Source organism: Eretmochelys imbricata, chromosome 14 (genome assembly GCF_965152235.1).
Source record: "Eretmochelys imbricata isolate rEreImb1 chromosome 14, rEreImb1.hap1, whole genome shotgun sequence".
Taxonomy (NCBI): domain Eukaryota; kingdom Metazoa; phylum Chordata; order Testudines; family Cheloniidae; genus Eretmochelys; species Eretmochelys imbricata.
The window spans coordinates 47,649,528-47,673,228 of NC_135585.1; the positions used below are offsets into that span (position 1 = coordinate 47,649,528).

General features: G+C 58.0%; 1 protein-coding gene across 1 annotated transcript; it reads left to right on the forward strand.

The window, feature by feature from the left end:
- The first annotated feature begins 1,019 nt into the window (after window positions 1-1,019).
- On the forward strand, window positions 1,020-23,487 carry LOC144275043 (E3 ubiquitin-protein ligase TRIM39-like). The gene is made up of 6 exons (XM_077834143.1): window positions 1,020-1,440; window positions 3,098-3,193; window positions 6,720-6,950; window positions 7,433-7,455; window positions 7,555-7,658; window positions 21,222-23,487. The coding sequence occupies exons 1-6, from the start codon at window positions 1,024-1,026 to the stop codon at window positions 21,779-21,781; spliced, it is 1,431 nt and encodes a 476-aa protein (XP_077690269.1). The 5' UTR covers window positions 1,020-1,023; the 3' UTR covers window positions 21,782-23,487.
- The last annotated feature ends 214 nt before the right edge of the window (window positions 23,488-23,701 follow it).

Genomic DNA, 23,701 nt, shown 5'->3' on the forward strand with positions numbered 1-23,701 from the left:
AACAGTTACACTTTTTAATTTTTTCAAGCTGTGTCTACTGTCAAACTAATTATTGTCTGACAAAAATATTTTCTGAACATCCCCCCCCGCAATTTCCCACAGCCATGAACAATAATATTGATAAAAACAAACTTTGAAAGTTTAAATAGATAAATACCAAAAAAACCCTTACAAATAAATATTAATCTTATTTGTCAAAATTACATATTAAGTCAAATGAATTCTGCCAAGCCTAAGTATCACTCCTTAGACATGCAATTCTGTAAGCTCATCAGGACAGAGGGATGCTGATCTCCATGCGAATCCCCAGTGACCCTCCTGTCACAGGGTCAGTGCAGGTTTTCTCCCTCTTGAGCCTGTGCTTAGGCTAGTATAATAGAGTCCTTCACGCCTTCTTTTGTTGGTTCACCCAAGTGTCTTTATTTACAGGGTTCATGCAGTTCCCAGATCCCCCAACAGCTAGTGTCCCACAGACCCTCCCCAGGGTCTCCTAGCCTTTGAGGCTTCCTTCCTTGGTAAGGAGACAGCGATGCTGCCCTCCTGTCTTCTCTGGGGCTAGTCTCCTCACTGAGGTTTGCCCAGGGCTTTTATAGCCCTCTGGTGCCTCAGCCCAGCTGTCACCACGTAGCTCAGCATGCTCCTCAGAGCCAGCCCTTCTTAGGGCTTGCTGCTGGGCTCTCTGCTGAATACCTGCGTCTCTAGCCCTGGCCTCCTGGCCAGAGAGTAGGCTGCAGCCAGCATTCTGGTAGGGCCTTAAAGGGGTTTACCCCTGCCCTGCCACACCGCCCCCAAAACACACACACACACCAGCAGAGGGGGCTGATTGCAGGATCGGAGCCTTATTGGGACATTTCTCACCAAAGCTTCCAATGCTGAAATGTTACCTGTGATCTGGCTCCAGCTCAGCAAACAGCCTAAAGCACTTCCAGGAAGGGAAACACCCAGTTGCTGCTGCTGCAGGCGGGGCATATCTCTGAGCTCAGGAAATAGAAACTTACCCTGTTCCACTGCCTGGAGGGAGCTATGGCCACCGACAACCCCGTGGAAAGTCTCCAGGAGGAAGCTGCATGCCCCATCTGTCTAGAGTATTTTAAGGACCCAGTGATTATAGACTGTGGGCACAATTTCTGCCGAGCCTGCATCGCCCAGTGCTGGGAGGGATCGAATACAGACACCTCCTGCCCTCAGTGCAGAGAAACTGTGCAACAGGGAAACCTCAGGCCCAACAGGCAGCTGGCAAATGTCCTAGAAATCGCCAAGCGGCTGAGTTTACAGGCAGCGAAGGGGGCAGGAGGAGAGAGGGTGTGTGGGGAACACCAGGAGACTCTGAAACTGTTTTGTGAAGAGGATCAAACTTCTGTCTGTGTGGTTTGCCATCTGTCCCGGACTCACAGAGCTCACACGGTGGTTCCCATAGAAGAGGCTGCCCAGGAGTACAAGGTAGGGAATTGCTGTCAAGTTTAATGAGTAATAACTTTGGATTTTAATTACAGGCTGATTTCACTGAAAACTGCCTGTCACAGGCGTGAAGCATCACTCAGCTCTGTAAAGCCGTCACTGTACAGGAGATGCTATAAAAAAATGAATGATCTGGCAGTGTGGCCACAGAATCAGAATATCAAGTCTTAAAAGATATCGGCTGTGGGAAACTTTTCTCTGAGATTCTGAATGCTTTTCAAACCCAGCTTCCGCTGCTGAAAGAAGGGGACTATGAACAGATCATGGTGTCTCCTTTTGGTGATTCACATGGGCGGAGCTTATTTTGTGGGTGGAGCTTCAAAGAATCAAGCCATACTTGGCCCTCTTCTCCCCTGCCCTCCCTTCTGATCTCTGCTCATTTATGAAGCTGTTTTGCTGGATGCAAAGGCTGCTTTTCCACCCCATGTCTCTCACCGCCCCCTGCTGGCTCCCTCCCTCACTGCTACCCTGCAGCAGCACTGTAGGGGTGTCAGCCGAGCAGCCCCAGGATCTCTGAGCAGCAGCAGCAGCCCTGGGCCCTTGGGCAGAGAGGAGGAGAAAACTCAAGGGATCAGAGAAAAGCGAGAGAGTGAAACGGGGAGATCTCTGGCAGGGGCTCAGGAGGGAGCTCTGGGGGGCTGCTGGGGTGTGGCACAGAGCGGGGCTGACAGGGCAGGAGCACGTTGCTCTGCTGTGTGAATGAATCACCTGCTGTCAAAGGGGAAGAGAGCCCTGGGTTATTGCAGCTCTGGAGCATAGGCGCCAACTTTCTCCAGCGCTGGTGGGTGCTCGCGCCCCCTGGCCCCGCCCCAGCTCCACCCCATCCCTGCCGCTATTGGACCCCTTCCCCAAATCCCAGCCCCGCCTCCTCCCCTGAGTGTGCTGCGTTCCCCCTTCTTCCCCCCTCCCTCCCAGCTGTGACAAACAGCTGTTTCGCGCTGCTGGGAGCCCGGGGGGGGAAAAGCAGGCACGCTTGCGAAGGAGGCAGAGGTGGAGTCGGAGGTGAGCTGGGCGGGGGGTGAAGAGCTGCCTGCACCCACCAATTTTTCTCCGTGTGTGGTCCAGCCCCGGAGCACCCCCAGAGTCGGCGCCTATGCTCTGGAGCAGTTATAATTATGGGTGGCCCATTCCCCCAGACCGAGTGTGTTCCCTGTTCCTCACTGACTCCAGCCACATCACAGCTTCACCTTGTACAGTTAACGGGACTGCACTGGCTCAGGTGCTCAGCTGCTGCCTGAGGGAGGCCACATGGGAGCCTGGACAGACGAGAGCACAGTGGGGTCTTGTTCCTGGCCTGGGTCTGGGGTACAGTGGAGGGAGGTGCTGTCCCAGCCTCTTCACTCGCACTGGCAGGAGGGATCGTTCAGAACCTTCCCAGCTGCTTCACCTCTGGCCTGTGCTCAGGGATGGGAAACTTTAGCTAAAACACAGGCTTTGAGAAGTCCTGAGTGTCTGCACAAAGCAGAGCCCCCAGTCTGAGACTGGCATCTCCGCTCCCATGAGACCTTTGGGGCTGGCAGAGCCGAGTCTCCTTCCAGGGTATTTTACTGTTTATGTATGAAATGCCAATATGGATAGTACTGTCCACGCATCGGACAGGCAGACTAATGGCTGTTTCTCGCACACGATGCCCCTGCAGGTGAAACTCCAGGGAGCCCTGGGCCCTCTGAGGAAGGAGCTGCAAGAGGTCCTGGCTCTGATGTCTAAAGAAAAGAAGAAAACCACAGAGTGGCAGGTGGGTGTACGGGTTTATTCCTCCCTGAGCCCTTTCCCCTGCAGCGTTCCCAGGAATGCTGGGACCGAGAAGCTCCAGGATGACGTTATGAACCTGCTCTGGTTGTTTGCTCCGTTGCACAGACTTGGTGCTGGCCATGGGGGGTGCATGCCTCCAGCGTTTGGGGAGGCCGGGCATGAGTGCCGGAACCTCCCCGCTGCCCAGATTATCACCCTGCCCACTCCCATTTGGCCTCCTCTCCCCGAGGCCTCGCCCACGCTCCCTTCCTGCTCTGCCCTATGCCCCACACCCGCTCAGACCACTCCCCAGTGGCTCCCCGCTCACCGTTCCAGCTCTCTCCTGTCTCCCACCCCTCCCCCAAGGCCCCCTCGCCTGCCACTTGCTCCTTTCTGCCCCCTCCTGCCTTAAGGGCGTGTGACAGGGGAGGGGCAGAGAGGAGCAAGTGGCGGGGCCCCCCACACAGCTGGCGGGCGGCAAGCGGCGGGTGCTGCGGGGTTCGGGGGAAGAGCGGGAGCGAGGGCTCCGGGCGGAGCGCAGGCAGGACTCCACAGGCGGCAGGTCTGCAGCATGTCTCCAAAGGGAGGGGCGCGGCATCCTGTTTGGGGAGGCTCAGCCTCCCCTGGCCTGTGGTACCTGCCATCCAGGGTGCTGGCAGCATCAGGCTGTGTCTCTGGTGGGGATCTCAGCGCAGCAGCTCCTGTAGGCGGAGGAGGAGGGGCAGTTCCTGGCCCTTGTACAGTGGTGCAGACCCACCCCTGAGATCTCTGATGGGGCAAATTCTCCATACTGGGTGCAGTGTTTTCACTATTCCATGGATCCTGTTTCCCTCCTGCAGGTGGGGAGGGTGTGTCGGCTGCTCCAGCCATCGGTTTTCAGTGGCCTCCATGACAAAGCTCTGCAGCTTCTCTGCAGCCTGGAGGAAACAGATTGTTCCTTCTCTCCCTGCACCCACAGTCCCTGCAATGAATCTGCCCAGTGCCTGGGCCAGACACTGGAGCTGGGAGGAGGATTTGCCCCCATGGGTGAGGTTCAGATTCGCTCAGCTGGCTGGGCTGGGGGCACACTGGGAGCTGAGCTCCTCTGAGCATCGAACCCACTGGTGGGTGTGGAGCTCTGTGGAAAATCTACCCCCAGGGTGCATCTACATAGCCCCAGCAGCTAGCTGCAGGCTAGTCCCTGAGTGACACCCAGGGGTCTGGGTGGGTGTGAACAGCCCGTGCTGCTGCAGCTTCATAGCTACTAGTGCCCGAGCTCGCTAGATCAAAGCTAGCCGGGGTTGTGTCTACACACGGTGCTGTCAGACCTTCATTGCAGTGTGGACACCCCCTGAGTGAGCAGAGCCAGGGGCAGGTCAGCGTAAAGCCAGGCAGCACTTGGCCACCTCACAGCCTCTCTTGCCATCACGTCGCCACTTCATCCCAGGCTCTGTTACTGTGACTTTTCCTGTGCTCGTCTGCAGCCAGGTGATGAACCATGGGACAAAATGTCTGTTCCGGTTCACCTGCCTTTTCCAGTGAAATCCCTGCAGAGAGCGTGGGGGGTGTGAGGAAGACGCCAGCAGCAGGGAGGAGAGGAGAAGCAGGTGTCCCACTATTCAGATTAAAATGGCCATTTACAAGAGCTGAAATGCTCAGAGCTGGGTGCCTCTGGTTCTGCATCTGAAGCCGTATTTAGAGCCCGGCGGAAGTGGGCTGGTTTCCAGAGGACAGAACCGCAGCAGCTCCCACTCCCCGCACCGGAAACAGTTGGTGCTCAGTTCCTCAGACAATAGAGATTTAGGTGCATAACAATTAACAGCCAGGTTTGAATGTGTCCGGCAAAGTTCCCAGCCGGTGCCATGGAGGCGGCTGCACCTTGGGACAGTCACTGGGGTGTTTCTGAAACCCTTGATTATCGCCCAGTGAGAGCGAGTTACGTCCTACAGCACCAGAGGTCACAGCCCAATGATCAGTGTCACTCGGTGCAGAGTAACTGCAGCCCCAGCGACTGTGAGATGAGGCCCAGCAGGGGCGGCCAGTCACCCGCTGAGAGGGGCTGTCATGGGCCTGAGCCAGGTGGGGAGTATCCCCACGGGCGGGAGCAGGGCCCGGGAGGTGACAGGCCCCCATGAAGGATGCGTTGTCCATGTCTGATGGGGGGAGATGTTAGGGGATATGGTAACGCTGCACCACTCGAATTAGCTGTAACTCAACAGCTCCCAGGGGGCAGGAGGGGAAGGAGGCTGCAGGCCCACGGCCCTTTGCAGGGTCCAGGCCACATGCACAAAGCCTCGGGCAGGTGCCCGGAGGGGCTCCGGAGGGAGCTGGGGCTTGTCAGGGCTGTACCCGAGTTGTCTGAGTGCCCTGTGGCTGCAGCGCTCCCAAGGGCGGGGTGGGGGTTGGTCTGGGGGATGGGTCGGTGTCCAAAGCCCATTGGCAGAGGGACCCTGGGGTACTGGAGGGCTGCCCTGGGGGCTCGGGTCAGCCGGGGCAGAGGTATGAGGTGGACGTTACAGCGCTCAAGCAGCTGCCTCTTCAGACACTGGGCACGGCCCCTCCCCCACCACACAGGTGAGCCGGACAGACAGACGGGTTAGAGCCCTGCATAGGGAAGGGGAGGGGGGTCAGCACAGGGCACAGGCTGGTGGGGGGAAGGGCTGGGGGCGCACATACTGGGGTTTCAGGGAGGAGGGCTCTGGGGGCAGGGGACAAGGGCTGGGGAAGCTGCTGAAGCCCCTGGCCATGTTGGCATATCAGGGAGAGGAAGAGGGACTTTTCCCAACATCACTGTGGCCCGAGTCACACTGGGGGGCAGGCTCACCCCAGGGTCACCCAGCAGCTCTGGGCTGAGCTGCAGGGGAGCTAGAGAGGCCAGTGCAGAGCAGCCAGCCCGTCCCCCTGCCAGGATCAGCACCGGCTCAGCATCGTTCCCACAGCTCCCTTCAGAGACCAGGTGGGGACACAGCTGGCATCAGCAACCTGCTACTCTGTGAGTCTGGAGGGCTCCCTAAAGACTGCGATCCCAGGGGCACTGGGCCCATGGGCATGGGGCACTCGGCCAGGCTCGGTGAGGACAAAGCCAGCCCTGACAATGCCCTGGGCGCCCAACACCCATGTGAGCCCCAGCATGGCACCCAAAGGACTATTAGCACCAGCCCTAGGTCCTGAACATTGCAGCCCTGGGAGCTGGTTGTCAAAGAAGGAGCATTGCCCACATCCCGCTGTGATGGGTCCCTGGGGTGTCTGAGTGCCCAGCACTTGGCAACCAAATCCTCCCACGGACGCCCTGTATAGCCCCCTGTAAATCTTTACTGTCCCCTCAGTTTCTCCCCACTCCACTTTGTCCATCCCATGCCACCTGCAATAACATACTGAATCTTTACAAAGCACCCGAGACAACCCCACTACGGAACTGGCCATGTGAAGTAAATTCCCTTCCAAACTGATAGTGATCTAATATCCCCTGTTTCATGAACAGAGGCCCAGTCTGTGTAACTCAACATCTGGCTCACATTTTCTCTATGCCTTTCCTATTTTTCTATCTCAAGGGGAAAGTGAAGAATAAGAGAGAGATGGTTTCAGGTGAATTTAACAAACTGCACACACTGCTGAAAGAGGAGGAGCAGCTGCTTCTGCAGAGCCTGGAGGAGGAGGAGAGGGAGACTCTGCAGAGACTACAGGAAAATGTCACCAAACTCTCCCGGCAAAGCTCCTCTCTGCAGCAGCTGATCACAGAGCTAGAGGAGAAATGTCAGCAACCGGTTGCGGAGCTGCTGAAGGTGAGATGGCATCAAAATTCTCCACCATCCAGAATTATAACTCAGCTCCATGGGTCTGGATTCCAACAATTAGAGTCAATGTGTTACTGACAAACAGAACATGAGGCTAAGGGCTCCATCAGTTCCCAAATATCACAGTTCATGATACAGGGGAATTCTCCTCATGGAGATCCAGTGAGGCCGTGGGAGACTAAATGGATAATACAAAATGATACTGAGCTGAACCCATCCCTGCTCTGACCCCAGAACATTGGACCCAACACAGTCGATAAACACAGATACTGATGGGTTGTATCCCTAGAAGGGAGAACCCTTTAGCTAAATTCCTGTCTCCCCTATATATATGAAACAAGTGTTCAAAACTGTGAAGCCTGGGAGGGTTGATCTATTTTCAAGATGAAAGTTTGATGCCCAGAGTGAGACTCATACAGTTTTACGCACATTGTGTTAATACAGGACATTAATTCTCTTTTTCCTTTCAGGATGTGAAAAGCACATTGAGCAGGTGTGTTTCCTATGTTCATTGCTCTTATATTCTTGGTGGTGGTTCTGGGATGACGAGTGTACAGAGCAGCTGAGTGATGATGGGACGTTTTCTTCATAGGAGTGAGAATATGAAACTCCAGGAACCAGAAGCTGTTTCTACTGACCTGAAGAACGTGTATAAAATTTCCCTTGACATGAGGGAAGCGCTGGAGAGATTCAGAGGTGAGTGGTGTCTCCTGGGACATTCAGCTGTATTGTGCCTGGGGATCTGGACATAGCCTGGGACCCCAGGACATGCTTGCACCCCGCTGACAGGCTTGGAGCTATGTGATAGCTGGAGGCTGATGTGCTCATTGCTGGGCAGTTTACCTGCTACTTACAGCCACCTGCTGGTACTTGCCCAGGTGTCTGACCAGGCCCCATCACTGTGACATCCTGACCCCTCCGTGGCTGCGTTAATGGGTGTCCCTGAGCCAGGTGCTGTGAGGCCTGGACTGAGCCCATAGTGCTGGGAGCTGCACAGACTGGTAACGGATGATGTGTCTGTGCCTCTCTCCTGGGACAGGTGAGGGCTGCGTTGTGTGGCCACCGCTCAGCACTGCTCCAGGCCCCATTAGCTAAGGCTGGCCGAGCTTTCTGAGCTGGAGGAGGGGCTGGTCTGGCTGCTGTGGTCTGACCTGGGCCGTGTGTTACTGGGTAACCAGCTGAATCCTACAGCCCCCTTGTCTGCTCTGAGCACAGCCCAGTGTGAGGTTGGGTCAGTGGTTTGCTGCTCAGTGAGTGAGATTCACACACAAGAGTGTGATCCTGTCACAGTGTCTGAGCATGAGCTGCCCCCATCCAAACCCCTCCCCACAACCCCAGCGCGGAGACTGGGGGCAAAGACAGAAACCTGACAGCGAGGAAGGACAGAGAAGAAGCTAAGGCAGAGGAGAGGGGGAGTGGGAAGGTTCAGTGAGCTCGGTCTGTGATACTTGAACTGGCTCTTTCACCCTACCCCCGCCCTCTCCTCTTCCCACCCACCCCCCAGTAGGGGGCAGTCGAAGGGGCCAAGCTGGGTGTGTCTGTCCCGGCCGATGGAGGCTGCACAGTGGGTGCCGGCTGCAGGGCCAGGATCTCAGGGCTCCGGGGAGCAGGAACCCCAGGCTGTGGGGGAAGCAGCTTCCTCTCTGGGGCTGGCTGGAGCCAGCACATCCCTGCTCCCCTCCCCCCTCGCTGCCCCCAGCCCAGCCCAGTCTGTGCCCACCGGACCCTGAACACGGCTGGGCTCTGGGCCATTCCACAGCCCTGGCCCCTGAGCCTGTGGGGATCCTGAGCCAGTCACCTCCGTGCCTCCTTCTAGGGGATCAGCAGCCCCTGGGGAGCCTCCTGTCACCCCCCCGGAAACCCCGTCCTGGGCAGGGCCCCAGGCCCTGAGTCACTCGCTGGCCGCTCCCGGCTGGCCAGGCCCAGGGTCTCCAGCAGGGCCCTTGGTGCCGGCCCCGCGCTGGCTGCCAGAGCTCCCAGCCCCTGGCCCAGCCCGGCCTGTTGTCCCAGCGCTGACCCCTCCCCTGCAGGTGGGGGGGGACCCTGCTGCTCTCGATGGCTGAGCCCCCCCCCTCTGCCGCGGCCTCTGGTGCTGCGCTCGCAGGCTCAGCCCATGCCAGGGCCAATGCGGCGCTGCTGGGGCTGCTCCTCCCCCGGCACCTGGGTTCTCTGTGTCGGGGCGAGTGGCCGGGCGAGTGGGCAGGGACCTGCTCAGAGACACGCGCCCTGTGCTGCCCCCAGAGGGCAGAGACCAGCCAGGGCCGGGCAGCAAAGCGCCACCCTGCTGGGATTAACCCTTTCCTGCCACCCCCGCAGCAGCCCCGGCCGGTCACTGCCGCTCGACTGCCCGCGCTCTGACCCCAGGGACCCGGGTCCGGCAGCTCGGGGTTGTCGCTGGGTGAATGCGTGGGGCAGAGTAACCAGGCCTCCCTGCGCCCCAGTGTCCCCGTGTGCAATGGGGAAGGCCCCGCACTGTAATGCAGCCCTTAGGGGCTGGGCAGTGAGTGTTGTTATTGGTATAGTGCCCACGAGTGAGCCAGGCACTGCAGAGACAGAACAAGGGGCTGCCAGCCCCACAGGGCTCCTGGTCTGAGTGCAGACAAGGCCCAGCAAGGGCAGCAGCAAATACTGGGGGAGGGGGAACGGGGTTCCCATTGTGGGGCCAGCCACTCACTGAGCCCATCCTGTGCCTGTCTTCTGGGTGTGGTAGACAGTATTGTAGTGACGCTGATGGCTACATGCTGGACCCTGGGTCACCCCCCCAGGGAACAGGGCAGGGCAGAGGCAGCCTGAGGTTGTGGGGAGCTGGAGGCTGTGGGGGAGCGGGAGCAGCCTGGGAGCTGGGAAAGAGACACTGGAAGCCAGGTGGGTGGCCCAAAACCCTGTGCTGTGTTCGCTGTAGGTTCCCACTCTGTGCTGCAGGCTCTGTTGGGGTCAGATGCTGTGGTGAGGGGCCCACTCAGACAGACTGAAGAGAGCAAGGCTCTGTCTGTATGGGGAAGGGGCAGCAGTTCTGTTAAATTGGTTGCAGTTTTGTAGACTTATCGTGGGGTGGCTCCCACACGTACCACCCTCAGTCATTTCAGGGTGTCTTGGCAAGCATCTTGCCTCAGTTTACCCTCTTCAGCACTTCTTAAATTAAGTCTTACAGTCAAAAAGTCCAAAAGATCTGAGAGAAAAGTCCCCTCCTGGGGTCTGCTCTGAGTCCAAGTAAACCCCAAAATAAAATCTTTTCCTTCACTCTGCTCTGGCCTCCAGCTCTCACTGAAGCTCCTCACTTTCCTCAAGTCAGGAGTCCTCAGTCCTCGTTCCCGGAGCTGGGCTTGGATTAGTTTCCCTTCTGGAATCACATGACTCCAGCCCTCCTTCCCGGAGCTGGGGTCATTTCAGACTGTGCCTTTATTCTCTGCATCCACTTTCTCCAGCTGGTGGCAGCTCTCCAGGGCTCTGTCCTTCTACAGCTGCTGCTGTCATCTCTGGCAGCGCCTCCCCCTTAGGTGAGCTCCTCTGTCTAGGACAGTGGTTCCCAAAGGTTTTTGGTCATGCCCTCCCTTACCTGGTTTGTGCCCCCACCCCGGGAGCTGCGGTCGGGAGCTGGGCCAGGAACAGGGCTACAATTGGGGCTAGGAGCTGGGGGCCGTGTCTGGAAGTGGACCCGCTGTTGGGGCTGGGAACCGCGGGCTTCAGCTGGGAGCAAAGCTGTTGGTGCAGCCTGAGCTGAAACTGGGGCTGCAGTTGGGGCCAGGAGCTGGGGGCTTTGGCCGGGGGCGGAACCACGGTTGGGCTGGAGCTGCAGCTGGGGTCGCAGCCTGGAGCAGGGCCAGGGGTTGGTGGCTGAGGCTGGGGCCGGAGCTGCAGCTGGGGCTTAGGGTGGGACCAGAATGGAGGTGGGGGCAGAGTAAGGCTGGTTGGCGTTCCCTTTCCGACACCCCTGGGTGCTGGTCCATGCCCCGAAATGTTCCTCCACACCCTCTAGGGGGGCACGACCCCCAGTCTGGGGACCACTGCTCTGGAAGCACCCCTTCCAGGCTCCTTGCTCTGGTGAGCTCGCCTGGGAGCTCCTCTTCTCGGCAGCTTCCTGTCCCGAGGATTCCTTCAGCTGAGCCCTGGTAACCCTTTTTCAGGCTCATTAGCTATTTAGCTGCCAACTAGCCACATAGGGATTTAATTCCTTCCATGTTGGTCTGGGTTGTCTCATTCTCCCTTACAGGAGCCTGTCACAGGTAGTCTGGTCCCTAACTCCCATAAAAGGGCCAGCCCTCTTCATACATTTCCCCCCACCCCCAGAGCCAACCTGTATTCACAGGTAGGCTTGACCATGGCTGATACTTGGTTATGTTCTGCAGCTGGAGTGGGGTGAGGGGTACTTCCTGCCCTGATGCCACAAGGATATCTGCAAGGCCCTTGGCCATAATTTTCTTCTCGTCACCGAAGTGTGAAGAGACCAGGAGTTTGATTCCCCAACTTTCTATGTAGCTCATGTCATGGGTAAAATCCCCCATAGTCTTCAGCATGTCATAGTTCAGAACAACTCTTTGGCCATAGCAGAGGTAGTCAATAACCCTGGGCTTTCGTCGTTGGTGTGATGGTCCTGTAGCAGATATGTGCTGGCTACGGAGCTTCCCTCTCAGCCAGATACATACCAGATGTGTTCATCACAAAATCCTTGAATTTTGCGCCAAGTATGACTGAGGTTAGCTTAAAGATGGTATTTTACACCCAGCGCTAACTAGTGGTTGAACAGCATAATACAGTTTAGCGTTCCATTACATCTCCCCCGTTAAGTTCTACATTCCGACCATTTATAATATTTACATTATCTCACTGTCTTTGAAGTTCAGTCCAGATCAGTCTGTTAGGTGTCTCTGAATGGTGCTGGTCTTTTAATTACACAACCCGAACACTTAACAGCTTCGTTATCTGGCTGTCCATTAGTTCCAACGACTGACTATGGTCAGTCTGGAATCCTTGAGTCATCTTCTTGTTCTGCATCCGTCATCTGCAGAGTTTGCTCAGTTGATTGTTCTTTCTGAGGAAGAAATTGTAGATGTTGACAGTTTCTGTTGAACTCTCCTCTCTTGGTCTTGATCACATACAGCCTGGGTATTGAATTCTTTTTCTTTACAACACCTGGAATATTCCATTATTTTTCTCCATCCAGTTTGACAAAAACATGGTCACCGGGTTCTAGGCCTGGTAGTTTTCTAAGTGATGTTTGTTGTAAAAGTGTTTGCAAGCTCTTTTTGCCTTTTTATTCAATTTGACTACTCTTTACATGTCTGACAACTTTGGAGATAGATTCTTTTCCAAAGTTGGGAGGGTAGTTCTGAGTCTTCTTCCCACCGGGAGTTGTGCTGCACTATATCCAGTAGCTGCTGTTGGGGTTGATCTATAACTCAGTAGAGCAAAGAATGGATCTTCCTGTTGATCTTCCTGGTATGAACTGGGCCTGGACCCTGGTGCAGCTTCTCCCAGATGGAGTGAGCAGCAAGTGGGGAAATGCTCCCTCCCCTCCCCACTGCCCCAGCCTCATTAGCAATGGCCCCTGTTCCCCCCAGCACCCCTCAACTCCTATCTCCCACTACCCTGTCGCCTTCCAGTGAGCCCAGACACCCTGCCCGTGCCCTAGCATGGAGAGTCCCAGCTGCGCCTCGTGGGTCAGGGCTCCACCCCCAATGTGTGTGGGGATGGCACCAACCTTGTCTTTGCAACAAACCAGCCACACACAGCCCCAAAGCAACAGAGATTCCCTGGGACCTGCCCCCTTCACCTTCCCTCTTGCCCCCTTTCACCTCCCTCTATCCCCCTGGCACCTGCCCCTCCCTTACCCTTCCCTCAATTCCTGTGCCCACCTGACCCCTGCCTCTATCCTGTCCCCTCACCCCAAACCCCCTCTGCTACCCCTGGGACCCTGCCCCTCTCCCCACCTTTGTCTCCCTGTCATCTGCCCCTGCCCTCCACCCACCTCTGTCCCCTGGCACCTGCCAATCTCCTCATGCCCCTGTGCCCCCTGGCTCCCGCTCCTCCCTTACCCCTGTGCCCACCTGGCCCCTGCCTCTATCTTCACCCCTCCCCTTCTTCTCACCCCCTTTCTGCTCCCCTGGGCCCCTGCTCCTCTGCTCCCACTTTGCCTCCCTGGCATGTTCCCCTGCCCTCCACCCACCTCTGCCCCCCTGGAACTCACCCCTCCCTTCTCCCCCTGCCGTCCTGTCACCTGCCCCTCTCCTCGAAACAGCCTTTGCACCCTGGAGCCCAACCATCACTTCACCCCCCTGCTACCTCCTGGAATGAACCTCTCCCCTTTCCCCCTCTCCTGCCATGTCTCCTTCCCCTCCCCTCGCCCCCCCTGCCCCCCTGGTGCCTGTCACTGCCCTCACCCCCTCTGCCCTTTCATGCCCCCCCACCCATCACCTTCCTCTGCTGTCTTGGCTCCTGCCCTTCTCACCACCCTCAGCCCCCCTGTTACCCGTCCCTCTCCCCAACCTCTCTAACCCCTGGCACCCTTCCCTTCCCTCGTCCCTCTGTGCCCATCCCCCCTCTAGCCCCACTCTCACCTTCTGGCTCCTGCCCCTCCTCGATCCCCTCTCCTAACACCTCCCTGTACTGCCCTGCCTCTCTCCTCGCCCCGCTCTGGCCCCTCGTGCACACCCCTCCCATCGCCCCCCTCTCTACCTCCTGGTGCCTATCCCTCCCTCCTCTGCCCTCCCTGTGTCTGCCCTTCTGCTCAACCCCCTCAATCCCCCTGGCACCTGCCCTTTCCCTTCCCCCCCTGCACCCTCCTGGTGCCGACCCCTTCCCTCACTCACCCTGACCCCCGGTACCTGCCCCTCCTCTTGCCCCCTTCCTCCCTGATGCCCACCCCCCTCACTCCCTCTGCCCCCTGACTCCACTCTCCTCATGCCCCTCTTCCCCCATCACCCATTTACTTGCCCCACCCCCTGCCTTTCTTGTGACCACCCCTCCTTTCACCCCCCCATCTCCTGCCACCCATTCCTCCCCACCCCCTTCCCTCCTTTTTGTCTGCCCCCTTCCTTTACCCGCTTCCCCTGCCCCTCTGGCACCCACCTCTTCCCTTGCTCCTCTCTGCCCCCAATACTGCCTCTTGCCCCTTGTTGTCCCTGGTGCCTGTCCTTTTCCATGCCTCACCACTGTCCCCCTGGCACCTGCCCCTCCCACTGTCCCATTGCTGCCTGCCCATCTGCTCACCCTCCTGTGCCCCCCAGCACCCACCCCTTCCCTTGCCCTACTACCCACTGATGACCACACTTTCCCTCACCGCCACCTCCGCCCATTTGTCCCTGGTGCCTTCCCCATCCCATGCCCCACCACTGTCCCCCAACCCCCCAGCATTTGTCTCTCTGCCACTATGCCCCCAGTTCCTGCCCCTTCCTTCTCCCGCCCTTGCCCCCACTTCTCCCCTCAGTACAAGCCACTTCCTGCACCCCCACCCCCTGTTGCCTGCCCCTTCCCTTGCAACCCCTCCCCTGCCACCTTCCGCTTAGTTCTTCCCCCTTCCCTTCCCTCACTCTCTGCCTCCCTAAAACCGGCACCCCTCACCCCCCTCTAGTCCCCTGGTGCCAGCCCCTCTGTTCACTCCTCCTCTGCCCCCCTGAGGCCCATCTCTGCCATTGCTACCATCTGCCTCCATGGTGCCTGCCCCTTCCTTTGCCCCCTCTGCCTGCCTGGTGCAAACCCCTTCCCTTGCCCACCTTTGGGCCCCCTGGTGTCTGCCCCTCCCCTCCCCATCTCCTAACCTCTGGGTCCCACCCCTCCCCTCCCCCTCTCTCTTCCCCCCTCATGCCCACATCTCCACACCCCGCTGCCCATAGGGCGTGCCCTTCTCCACACCCCACTTTCTGCCCCCCAGTACCCGCCTCTCTCCATTCCTTGTATCTACCCCTCTGCTCATCGCCCCCCCCCATCCGTCCTGGTGACTACCCCTTCCCTCGTCCCACCTCTGTCTTCCTGTCACCCACCCCTCATGCCCCTCTCCCCATTTATGATTGCCCTTTCCCTCACTCCACTGTTGCCCCCTGGGGTCTGCCCCACCGTTTGCCCCTGCATGCCCCTCTGAAAACTGTCCTACCCCTCACCCCTCTTTGTCCCCTTGTCACCTGCGCCTTCTTCCACCCCCTCCTTTTCCCCTGGTGCCAGCCCCTCCTTCTACTCCCCTTCTGCCTCCCTAGCGCCTGCCCCTCTGTTCACCCCTTGTGTCCCCTGGTGCAAGCCCCTTCCCTTCCCCCCCATCCCCCAGTGCCACCCGCCCCTTCTCTATCCCACCCTTTGGACCCCTGGTGCCCACCCCTCCCCTCATCTCTCTCTTTCCCTTGGCACCAGTCCTGCCCCTCACTCACACTCTACAGCCCTGATGCAAGTCCCTCCCCTTCCCCCTTAGCCCCTTCCCCAGTGCCCGCCCCTCCCATCATCCCATTTTCTCCCCTGGCACATGCTCCTCTGCTCACCCTCCCCCCGTAGCCCCATGGCACCTGCCCCTCCTCTTGCCCTCCTCCACCCACTGCTGACTGTCCCTGCCCTAACCAGACCCTCTGCCCCCGGGATCCTGCGTCACTCCATCCCCCTGGTGCCTGCCCATTCCCTCCCCACCAAGGTCCTGGAACTTGCCCCACTCCTCATCCCCCCCACCCCCTGGCATCAGTCCCTCCCCTTGATTCCCCCTGCTGCAATGGAGCCCCCTATTCCCTCACATCCCTCTGCCCCTTGGTGCCCTTCCCTGTGCCCCCTGGGGTCCATCCCCTTCTTCTGCCCTGGTGCCTACCTGTCCCCTCACCCCCTGCAGCCCCTGGGAACCTGCCCCTCCCTTCACCCCGCTCTGTCCACCTGGTGCCCGCTCCTCTTACCCCCCAGTGCCCTTGTGCCTGCCCCTCCCCTCTGCCCCTCCAACCTCTACTCTTGTCATCTGCCCCTCCCCTGTCCTCTCCCAGCATTAGCCTGTCCCCTCCCCTGCCCCCACTGACACCTTCCTACCCCTCCCCCTCTCCTCCTGCCCTTTTCCCCACAATTTCCTTCTCCCCGAACATGCCCAGACAGGAGCTATTCAGTGTCCCCCTGGATTTGGGGGGAGGAAGGCCCTGTCCCCACTGCCAGGGCAGACAGGTTTTAAAACCAGCTTGTGACACTCCCCTGACCCAGTTACAACCAATTGTGCCCCCGTGGCAGCTTTTCTGCCTCACAGCCGGGGCTGAGCTGTGTGTGCGTTTGCTCCCAGCCTCCTGCCTGACCCTGTGTGCGCCCTGGAGCCTGCTGGGGGAGTCGGGGCCGCTCCAGCAGGGATCAGAGAGCCCAGGGGCCATGCACACACATTGCAGCCCCACTGGCCCAGGGTCCATGCACTCCGGGGTATCCTACCACACAGAGCTGGGAGGGAGGGGGGCATCCAGGGCATTTACACAAACACCGCTGGGGGTCCTGTTTGGGTTGCCACCTCTGAGGTCCAACAAAACAGGAAATCTGCCTGCTTCATGGACATCACCTGTCCCCTCACCCAGGCACCGTCTCCCCATCCGAATCCCGGGAGAAGGCACCAGCCACCACAGGCTCCTGCTCCTGGACTGCCCCAAGTACCAACCTCACCGAGCAGGACATGGCGCCAGATCTACCCCGCTGCCCCCGGCAGTGGCCCCCGCGGCTGGTACCTGCACAGGGGTGACTGGGCCCTGCTGGCCCTGAGCTCCCGATCTCACTCACTGCTCCGAGCTGCCCCGTCTCTGCAGCTCCAGGCACTCTGGACCCAGAGCTCCCTTTGCGTAGGCACGGTCACCCCGCAGCTCCCCCATTACAGCCATTGACACACCTGGGACTTGTCACGTCCTGGGCAGACTCACAGATTTCCCAGGAGAGTGACATGGACAAAGGGACAATCCTGGGAAAACCTGGACAGGTCGGGTGCCAACTTTCTAATCTCACAAAACCGAACACCCCTGCCCCGCCCCTGCCCTGAGGCTCTGCCCTTCCCCTTCTTCGAGGCCTCACTCTCGCTCCCTCCATCCCCCCTCCCTCCCTCACTCACTCTCCCCCACCCTCACTCACTTTCACCGGGCTGGGGCAGGGGTTTGGGGTGTGGGAGGGGGATGAGGGCTCCGGCTGGCGGTGCGGACTCTGGGATGGGGCCAGGGATGAGGGGTTTGGGGTACAGGAGAGGGCTCCAGGATGGGGCAAGGGATTGGGGTGCAGGGGGGTATGGGCTCTGGGCTGGGGATGTGGGCTCCAGGTGGGGCCAGAAATGAGGGGTTCAGGGTGTGGGAGAGGGCTCTGGGCTAGGGCAGGGGGTTGGGTGCAGGGGTGGTGAGGACTCCACTGGGGGTACAGGCTCTGGGGTGGGGCCAGGGATGTGGGGTTTGGGTTGCAGGAAGGAGCTCCAGGCTGGGGCCGAGGGGTTCAGAGTGAGGGAGGGATGCAGGCTCTGGGGTGGGGCTGGGGATGAGGGGTCTGTGGTGAAGGACGGACGCCTGGCAATCTTGTGGACAAGTATCAACCCTAGGTCCTGTCCACATGGCCCAGTAACACTCTGCTGAGCTGGGTACAAGCATCCACATGCCAGTCCAGGCCCCCGGCAGGGACGCTGAGCTGCTATGGTCACTAACAGTGTTAACTGTGCCACGTGCCACACACCACGTCCCAGGAACAGCTGTAACCTAGACTCATGGCACTGCAGGGCTGGAAGGGACCTCGAGAGGTCACCTAGCCCAGCCCCTGGTGCTGGGGCAGGGCCTAGACCATCTCTGGCAGGTGTTTGTCCAATCTGTTCTCACAAACCTCCAGTGACGGGGATCCCGCAGCCTCCCTTGGACCAGGTCCAGAGCTTCACTGCCCTGAGACGTAGAAAGTGTTTCCTCATCTCCAGCCTCAGTCTCCCTTCCTGCAGCTCGCACCCATTGTTCCTTGGACAGGCCCTCGCCCTGCCCGCTGCGGGCACTGGGGGTGTCACCAGGTGTGAGCATCGCTGTTATCGCACTGAATGGCTGGGGGCGCTGGGGCTCTGGGACGGTCTCTGTGACCATTGTCTGCTCTGGGAGACGCCCAGGTGCAGCTGCAGAGGGTCTGTGCCACCAGCATCGCCCATGGGACAATCGCTCTGGGCAGAGTTCAGGCTGATTTGTGGGCGTCTCCATTTTCAGCCTGATTTTGGGGGCGAGATCAGGGGCTCGGGGGGAATTTTTTTACCCAGGGCAAATTAAATAGCAGCTCTGGAGTGTTTCACAGCTGATGTCCTGAGTCTGACCTGCCCGTAACTTTGTGTTTCTGGGGATGTTGAGAGTCACTCACTGCAAGTCACTGGGATTTGGGCTCCTCAGTTGCTCAGACAGGTTTACAGTGAAGCTGGGTGAAATGTTTTGGACAAATAGTTTATTTGCTGCAAAATTATATTTCGGGTCGACAGAAACTCTTCGCGAATTCATGTCGAGTTTGCTGACGAGTTTCAATGAACAGAAAGGTGCCGCCGCTTCCCTTCCAGCCTTTAGCCCCGTGGCTGGGCCCTCAGCGGGGAGCCCCAAGTTCAATTCCCCCCGTGGGACGCCATGAGGGCTTGAGCTGCTGGGCTCTGGGGGTCTGATGACGTCCCCCTTTGTCTAAACACTGCCCTGGGCACTGGGCCAGAGCGTGGGAGTGAGTCTGACTCTGCAGCCCAGTGTGTCGGGCCCCGACCTGGGAGACCCAGAGTCCAGCTCCCCTGCTCCAGTCACCCTGCAATTATTGACCCATAACCCCAGTGGCGGGAAGGGTTACGGCCCCTGGCACACCAGTGTCTCAGGCCATGTCTGCCGGGATTTCCTTGCACGGATGCAAACCCCCAGGGCAGACTGGCTGTGCGGATGTGAACTGGGACTGGCGCCTGGTGCAGCTTCCCCCAGATGGAGGGGGCAGTAAGTAGGGAAATGCCCCCTCCCCTCCCCACTGCCCTGGCCTCATTAGCAACAGCCTATTAGTTCGCATTTACACCCCCCCAGAATCCTCCACTGCACTGCCGCCCCAGTGAGCCCAACCCAGAGCACTGCCCCATGGCGGACGGGCTGGGCCAGGAGAGGGGAGGGGCTGGTTGTGGGGTTTGCCTGGCTGGAAGGTGATCCCCGTGGGGCCCGCCAGCATGGAGAGTCCCAGCTGCGCCCCCTGGGGCAGGGCTGCACCCCCAGTGTGTGTGGGGCCAGCACCAACCTGCTCTTAGCGAGAAACCAACCACACATGACCCCAAAGCAAGAGAGATTCCCTGGGGCCTGCCTCTCCCTCAGCCCTCTGGCTCCTGCCCCTCCCTTACCCTTTTCTCACCCCTGTGCCCACCTGGACCCTGCGTCTATTCTGAACCCTTCTCCTTGCCCCTCCCCTTCTTTCCACCCACTTTCTGCTTCCCTAGGCCCCTCTGCCCCCCACTTTGCCTCCCTGCCATATGCCCTGCCTTCCACCCACCTCTGCCCTACTGAAAACCTCCCCCTTCCCCCCCTGCCCTCCTGGCACCTTCCCCTCTCCCCCAAACATCCTCTGCACCCTGGAGCCCACCCATCACTTCACACCACCGCTATGTCCTGGCATCCACCTCTCTCCTTTCCCTCCTCTGCTGCCATGTCTCCCACCCCATCCCTCACTCCCATCTGCTTCCCTGGTGCCTGCCACTGCCCTCACCCCCTCTGCCCCCGATGGCCGTCCCAGCCCTCACCCTCTTCTGCTGTCCTGGCTTCTGCCCTTCTTACTCCCCTCAGCCCTCCTGGCACCTGCCTCTCTCCCCACCCTCTCTGACCCCTGGCACACACCCTTCCCTCACCCCCCTGTGCCCACCCCTCCTCTAACCCCACTCTGACCCCGTGGCACCTGCCTCTCCCCAATGCTGTCTCCTAACACCTCCCTCTACCCACCTGCCCCTGCCTCTCTCCTCGCCCCTCTCTGCCCCCTGGTGCTTGTCCCTCCTCTCCTCTGCCCTCCCTGTGTCTGCCCTTCTGCTCAACCCCCTCAATCCCCCTGGCACCTACCCTTTCCCTTACCCCCCGCACCCTTCTGGTGCCGACCCCATCCCTCCTTCCCCCTGCCCCCCAACACCTGACCCTCCCCTTGTCCCCTTCCTCCCTGGTGCCCCCCCTCACCACCCTCTGCCCCACTGACTCCACTCTCCTCTCGCCCCTCTGCCACCATCATCCATGCCACCTTCTCTTTATTTCTCACTCTGCCCCTCCCCTCGCCCTCTGGCTCCATGACACCTGCACCCCTCACCACCCCTCTAGTCCCCTGGCGCCAGCTCCTCCTCTGCCCCAAGTCCCAGCTCTACCCTTGCCCCATCTGCCTCCCTGGTGCCTGCCATTTCCTTTGCCCCCTCTGCCCGCCTGGTGCAAATCCCTTCCCTTGCCTCCCTTTGGACCCCTGGTCTCTGCCCTTCCCCTCACCTCAGCACTGCCCCGTCCCTCTCCTCCCCCTCTCCTAATCTCTGGGTCCCACCCCTCTCTTCATCCTCCCTCTGCCCCCCTGGTGCCCACATCTCCCTTCACACTCCTCTGCCCCCCTAGGTCCTACCCTTCTCCACACCCCTCTCTCTGCCCCCCTTCTGCTCACCTGCTCCCTCACCCCCCATTCTGCCCCCCACCACCAGTGCCTGCCCATTCGCTACCCCCCCCATGGTTCCACCTCCCCACTCCTCATCATCTCACCCCCTGGCAGCTCACCCTCCCCTTGACTTCCCCTTCCCCATTGGAGCTCCCCCATTCCCTCACACCCCTCTGCCCCCTGGTGCCCGCCCCTTCCCTTGCCCACCCCAGCCCCCTGGGGTCCATCCCCTTCTTCTCCCATGGAGCCCACCCCTCCCCCCACCCCCTGCAGCCCCCAGGATCCTGCCCTTCGCCCCCCTCTGTTCTTATGGTGCCTGCCCCTTCCCTTGTCCCCTCATTGCCTTTCTGCCTGCCCCACCCCTCTACGCCTCCCCCCTCTGCTCCTGTCACCTGCCCCACCCCTCTACCCCTCCCCCCGCTACTCCTGTAACCTGCCCCTCCCCTCTACCCCTCCCCCTCTGCTCCTGTCACCTGCCCCTCCCCTTTCCTCTCCCAGCATCAGCCTCTCCCCTGCCCCGCCCCCACTGACCCCTCCCCACCCCTCCCCCGCTCCTCCTGCCCCTTCCCACCATTGTCTCCTCACAGGCAGAGGGGCCCTGACTCCCCTCAGACAACAACCCCCCCCCCAGCGATTAACGGGGACGCAGGTTAATTTCCCCTGAATCCCAGTGACCAGCCCCTGCCCCCGGCCCTGACTCTGTGACTCTCTCCCCAGTGGACGTGACTCTGGATCCAGACACGGCTCATCCCTACCTCGTCCTGTCTGAGGATCAGAAACGTGTGAGACACGGAGACACACGCCAGGATCTGCCCGACAAGCCTGAGAGATTTGATACGTTCCCTGAAGTGCTGGGTGCTGAGGGGTTCGCGGGCGGGAGGCGTTACTGGGAGGTGGGGGTGGGAGACAAGACGAGATGGACTCTGGGGGTTTGTAGAGAATCTGTGAGCAGGAAGGGGGAGAGCTCTTTCTCACCTGGGAATGGATTCTGGGTCGTGTGGCTGAGGGACGGGGAATTCACAGCCCTCACCTCCCCCTCGACCCCTCTCCCTGTGAGCGTCCGGCCCGGCCGGGTGGGGATTTTCCTGGACTATGAGGCGGGCGAGGTCTCGTTTTACAATGTGACTGACGGGTCCCATCTCTTCACGTTCACTGACACCTTCTCCGGGACGCTCCGCCCTTATTTCTGTCCCGGTCTCAACGCTGGGGGTACAAACGCGGCTCCCCTGATCATCTGCCCGGTCCCGGCTCCGGCCGGGGGGAATCTCGGTCCCTGACAGTGACCCCGCGGCACAGACCGACCCCCCAGCGCTGCTGCTCCTCCCGCTCCCCTGTGGGGGGGGCAGTTACTGCAGCTACTGGAGTTTTTGTGCTGACCGGACGCTGCCAGTTTCCCTTTTCCACTGGAGGGTCCAGTCGAAAACCAGACACCTGGCAACCCCCAGCCCTCACCTTGCCCCGTCCCCTGCCCCAGGGGCAGCAGATGGTGGGGGATGGGGTCATTCACTCCTGCCAGAATTTTCTACCCCTGTGAAATCTCAATTTAAAATAGGAAAGAAAAAAGATTATTCTAATTTAGAAAATATTATTGTAACAAGGTGTAAATACAAGAATATTTCAATTTACATTTCAACAGTATTTCAGAAACAAGCATCTAAACATATTTTTAGAAATGGAATAATTTACATTTATTTTCTGATTCTTCCCTCAAATCTGTATTGAAGTTTAACTTCTCTAAATAACGTCATTTGTATTTCAACTGTGGAATTTCAAGAAATCCAAAATATTTATCTTCACAAAATAAACTATTAAATTGTCAGATGGGGTTGTTCAGTTACAATGTACATGTGTCATAAACATCACAACTACACACATGTGCAGCTGCTCTCTCTCTCTCTCCCCCCGGTCCTCTTTATTGTCTTGACTGGTTCTCTCTGGAAGGCAGGGCACATACACCCACCTCCTGCACTACACCTTTGAAAATTAATAGGTGAAAAAATGATAGAATTAATGAAGCAATATATTTAAATTATCTCATACAAGATTATATAATATTCTTTGAAGTTCTGTCAGCATTAATTCACTTTCTAGCTGCACATAATCGGTAATCAAGATATGACCCTTCCTTTCTTTTTCTCACAAAACGCGGTCCCCAACCTCAAATGCTGTCTTCTTAGATACCAGGGGTCGGTAACTGTTCAGAAGTGGTGTGCCGAGTCTTCATTTAGTGACTCTAAATTAAGGTTTCACGTGCCAGTAATATATTTTAACATTTTTAGGAGGTCTCTTTCTATAAGTCAATAATATATAACTAAACTATTGTTGTATGTAAAGTAAATAAGGTTTTTAAAATGTTTCAGAAGCTTCATTTACAATTAAATTAAAATGCAGAGCTCCCCGGACCGGTGGCCAGGACCCGGGCAGTCTGAGTGCCACTGAAAATCAGCTCGCATGCTGCCTTTGGCACACGTGCCATAGGTTGCCTACCCCTGCGAAATACAAAAATGTCTTCTACAATCTCATTTTTTTGATTTATTTTTCTTTAGAAATATTATTTGCAGGCAATGTACTTTGAGTGTGCACTGTTGATTTCAAAGTACTGCCAGGCTTTCCACGTTCTTGGTTATAAGGACACAACAAATGTAGTTTGAGAAAGAAATAGAGAAGAGGGTTGTATTCCTTTACTGAATCATCACAAATTAACTTAATATGCTGGCACTTAATGACACAAAACATGAAATTTGGTGAAGTTTTATTGGGAGACCTTTCTTCTCGGCCATAAATCAGTCGAAAGGGTGCTATTTTTGTTGTCATGTGAGGTTTAGAGTACAAAGAAAAGAAAGTTGCTCCAGGAAATTCATCACCATTCCTCTGGGTTCTGTCCACCACCTTCTGGAATGCTCTGTAAAAATAGGTTTCAGAGGAGCAGCCGTGTTAGTCTGTATTCGCAAAAAGAAGAGGAGTACTGGTGGCACCTTAGAGACTAACCAATTTATCTGAGCATGAGCTTCGGTGAGCTACAGCTCACTTCATCGGATGCATTTAGTGGAAATGCTCACTGTGTTTTCCAGTATACTCCTTTTTTCTGTAAAAATAGTGACCGATTGGTCAAATTCCTTGATATTAGCGATTGAACCTAATTTCTTGAAGAGCTGGCTGAGCAGCGTGTGAGGGGAGGCACATCACATGGCATTGCT

What these genes read in the sequence shown, in the direction of transcription:
- LOC144275043 (XM_077834143.1), top strand. Translation starts at nt 1,024, where the DNA reads ATGGCCACCGACAACCCCGTGGAAAGTCTCCAGGAGGAAGCTGCATGC. An exon ending in CGGTTGCGGAGCTGCTGAAG is followed by an intron (nt 6,951 to 7,432) that starts GTGAGATGGCAT and finishes TTTTCCTTTCAG; the next exon opens with GATGTGAAAAGCACATTGAG. An exon ending in AGCGCTGGAGAGATTCAGAG is followed by an intron (nt 7,659 to 21,221) that starts GTGAGTGGTGTC and finishes CTCTCTCCCCAG; the next exon opens with TGGACGTGACTCTGGATCCA.